At 37.0% G+C, this 4,504-nt stretch overlaps 1 protein-coding gene across 4 annotated transcripts in view; it reads right to left on the bottom strand.

The window, feature by feature from the left end:
• LOC106868159 (E3 ubiquitin-protein ligase MYLIP) overlaps positions 1–4,504 on the bottom strand; it is a 96,131-nt gene that overhangs the window by 7,884 nt on the left and 83,743 nt on the right. For all 4 annotated transcript variants that reach the window (XM_014913300.2, XM_014913299.2, XM_052967327.1 and 1 more), the window contains exons 5-6: positions 3,231–3,626; positions 255–517 (exon numbers count right to left, since the gene is read on the bottom strand). In XM_014913300.2, coding sequence (XP_014768786.1) covers positions 255–517; positions 3,231–3,626 — 659 coding nt within the window. The remainder of the gene's footprint in view (positions 1–254; positions 518–3,230; positions 3,627–4,504) is intronic.

The raw sequence follows: 4,504 nt of genomic DNA on the forward strand, positions 1-4,504 counted from the left end.
ATTCTACAAAGTATTTTGGAAAAAATGGTAAATCTACAGAGAAGGTAATATTCATCTCAAACAGAATGTAATAAGATAATTAACTTTGGTAGTTAACTAACAAATCCCCTCTCACTCTCTGTGTGTGTGTGTGTGTGTGTGTGTGTGTGTGTGTGTGTCTGTCTGTGTGCACGCACACAAGATCATCCTCACACACATCAAATTAACAAAGCTGCAAGAAAGGAACTCATTCATAATTGTGTAATCTCTATTACCTAATGATGTGTTCTCATTAAATAGGGAGACAAAAGTCCCTTTTAAATCCCGACAGTATTGCGTGGCTACAATACTGCGAACTGTGTCACATCGATAGAAAGAATGAGTTTCAGTCATACAACGGTAAAGGGCCTTTGCTGCCTTCTCACTGACTAGTTTGAAGCCAACAGTTCTACTATCTTCTTCAGTTGCTTGATTAATCAGCTGAACAAATACAACACGGTCAGCAAGTGTAGCCTTCTGCATCATATGGAAATCAACACTGAAAATACAAGAAAACAACAGATGTATTATTGAAACATCTAACACTGTTACAGGGTCACAAATTTGCCTGACAAATGTAATTGAGTGAATCAAACCTCTCACAAACTGATCCTTATTTCATTCACTGCAGAAAAGATAAAGCTAAGGGGGGGGGGGATCTAAATGATCCCTCCAATGACCTTGCACAGTTCCCATCAGCCACATTTCACTATCATGACATATAGCCTCTATTGTGGTCATACTGAGGCCTTCAATGGAGGCTTAGGGCGATTCAGTTGAATGACCTGTCTCTTTGAAATGTGTAACTAACCATGTGTACCACTTTTATGGGAGTTATGTTGTTAGCATTGTTCTGCTTGGTGTTTTTCTTTGTGTTTTGCTTCCAGTTGCCTGGTGCACTCTGTATATATTCTACAGAAGAAGATGAACTCAGAAGTAAACTCATCAAACTTCTGTATTGTACAACCATTACCTTACCAAGACACATGGTTACATCAAGGCATTCTACTGCGGTATCATCAGCCAACAAAGAAATCATTATGTGGTTGTTTGGCTTACTAGAAATAGCAGGCAAATTTCCCTTGCCACCTTAATACATTGGACAATGTAGTTCTTGATATGTATACAAAAAGATAGGATGGTCTCAGACAAAATGTCAGGACTGCTCAATGAAGGCTGACCTGGGATTAAGCAACAACAACTTCAGTACCAGATTCATCTGTCTCCACCAACTAAATAAACACATGTTCAATACATCATTAGTTATCATTCAATCATAAATGACCATAATACAAGCTCTACTGGGTCTCCCCTCAATTAGTCACAAGTTTATTTATTACAATACAGTATAAAGCCTTTTCAAAGTGTTATACAAGACTAAGTATTTTGTCACCAATACAATCAACAGAAAACTATTAATGTGAACCATCTGAAGAAGGTGACCTGTCTCCAGTCCCACCATTACAACAAGTCAGTGTATCATCATCATCATCATCTAATGTCCATTTTCCATGCTGGTATGGGTTGGACGATTTGACTGGAGATGATAAAGCTCCGTTGTCTGTTCTGGCATGGCTTCTACGGCTGGATGTCCTTCCTAACACCAACCACTCCACAGAGTGTACTGGGTGCTTTTATGTGGCACCAGCACCAGAATCAATTCTGCTGTGTTTGGATCTTCTTTAGTACAACAAGGTGTCAAATATCTCAGCTCTTTTGTCATCTCTTTCGTAAGTTTCAGTGTCTTGAAATCATCCCATGTCTTTCTGGGTCTCCCTCTTCCACAAGTTCCATCCTCTTTAAGTAATCAGCCCTTCTGTATGCAACTGTCTACATCCATATGCATCACATTATGTGTATGGATATAGATGCCCAACTTTTTTCTCAATACACTAGCACCCTGTCACATGTGTACATCAACATTGCACATCTAGTGGAGTATCACCATTTGAGTGTGACCGTTACCAACGGCATATGAAAAGACATTTGAGCGAGTTTGTTGCCAGTGCCGCCGAACTGGCTCCTGTGCAGGTGGCACGTAAAATACACCATTTCGAGCGTGGCCATTGCCAGTACCTCCTGACTGGCCTTCGTGCCGGTGGCACGTAAAAGCACCCACTACACTCTCGGAGTGGTTGGCGTTAGGAAGGGCATCCAGCTGTAGAAACTCTGCCAAATCAGATTGGAGCCTGGTGTAGCCATCTGGTTCACCAGTCCTCAGTCAGATCATCCAACCCATGCTAGCATGGAAAGCAGATGTTAAACGATGATGATGATGATGATGATTCCTCTCAGGATGACATGTAAACTAGACAGCTCGATTTGTACAACTTTATATATGACAGAAATAAGGCAACATTGTTCACTAGTTAAATGAATAATATTTACAGGTGTTTATTTTGTTACTTGCAATTTAGTGTCAAGAACTTTTATAGTGAATCTCTTGAAAAAAAGATAGAATTTGTTCCTATGGATCTGTTCATCAGCTGAGTTAATTAATTTAAAAAATTTTTCCCAATCAATCAGCAACTGACTAAGCAGCTTTATCAAAAGTGTACTTAATTGCAAAGAGTGGTGATATCTCTACTCAAAGTGACTACCATTATAACATATGGTGCTGTATATGGAACAAGGTTCTTTCTACACATCTTGCCACCAGAGAAGACAGAGTCACCAGCCTTCAACTAGACTTGATAAACAAGTTTGGCTTAAGTTTAATACCACACTCCTTTAAACTTCTCTATTTCTCTTAATTCAACTGTCCCACATTATGAAGATTACATATATACACAGACACACAGTAACATATTCACGGCATAACATGTTCGTGCACATACACACATGATTTATGTATTCTGAACAACTTTGTGAACAATGTGTAGGCTTAAATTGGACATCAACAATCATTTAAAACTACTCATCATTAACAGTAATTAAAGGCCACACATCATTTGCAATAATTTTATATTGTTTGTTCAGGCCTGTTACTGCCAAATTAACTTATCAGCAAGGTCAAAATATACTTTCCTCATTCTGTGATTATAAATGAATAAAACGGTAATATAATTTGAATAAACGTCTTTCAGTTGAATTTTTATTTTCTACACATGCACAAAATGTAAAATGATTCTAAGTTTGGTACTTTATTCATGCAACAATAAAAACAAAAGCTACAGAAAAAGAATAACACAAATTTATAATTAATGACTTACGTCTCAACTTGTATTAAATTTTCATCAAAAATAGTAATGCCTTCAGGTCCAACTCCAATATGAACATTTTCTCCACTACAGTTCTTGGCTTCATGGAATGATATTCCATAGTTTGGAAGTTCAGCAACTTCTTGCAGCAGCTTGTATTCAGCTTGGGCTGGGTTCAAAGTTGAAATGCCGGTATGTTGTTCAGCAACTTCATTGGCTAGAGCTAAACCTCCACCAATCTTTTCAACAAGTGTTGTATAGATTGATTCAGTGAACTCGGTGACAGGGTTTTGATCTAATTTAGACAACTGTGCAAGTAACGCACATATGTTTATACAAGTGGTTTTGTCAGAAACTTGTAATTTCTGACTCATGAGATCTTTTATAACTTGAAGAGAAAACTGATGCCTGCAAGAACAGAATGAGATTATTTTTTTAAGATATTGAACTAGAGAATAAAAAAAAAAAATCCAAAAGGATTAATGTTGTTGTAAGGCCACATATTTATAGGGGGTATACTTGATTGATCATCAATTTCTCTAAATTCCAGATTTTAACCCAAAATCATTAAAACTGATGTCATGTATTTTATCAATCATGTACAGTATTTATTTCATCAATCATGGAAGGATGACGAAGTCAACTGAGGTAATACTTTGAAGTCCAAATGAAGAGAGTTGAATATTGCAAGTCAATGTTCAACTGTTTGCAATCCCATCCCTCTCCCTTTTTATCATTTAAATTACACAGCAAGGAGGTAGAGCTGATTTAATCAACCCTCAGTATATGACTGTTACTTATTGATCCTGGAGAGATAAACTAACTATGGCACAATTTGAACTGGGAATATAGTAATTTTTAAAGATGGCATAAAGCTAAGAATCTTGGTGGAAAGGAACTGATTTTATCGGAACTCAGTGTAAAGGAACATGGCTGAATACTCCAAAACCTTTATTGCTCATCTCATACTCCCAGCTGACCTAACATTACATTCGCTTTGTGATGTTCACCCTCTTTGCATTAATCTCCAGGTTGTTGTCTTTGCTAACAAGTATTACTCACTGAGGTAGTGTAGGAAGGAGAGGATTCCAGCAGCACAACAAGGCAATAAAATACTTGCTGAATATATAGTGTAACTTTTGTTTACAATGACCGACTGCGCATCTTTCTATTATTTATGCAGAGCTGGAGGGATAGAATATAAATATTGACACTGAGTAGAAACTGTGTGAAGTGGGTGGTTTTCTTTTATATATATATATATATATATATATATATATATATAT

Source organism: Octopus bimaculoides, chromosome 4 (genome assembly GCF_001194135.2).
Source record: "Octopus bimaculoides isolate UCB-OBI-ISO-001 chromosome 4, ASM119413v2, whole genome shotgun sequence".
NCBI classification, from domain to species: domain Eukaryota; kingdom Metazoa; phylum Mollusca; class Cephalopoda; order Octopoda; family Octopodidae; genus Octopus; species Octopus bimaculoides.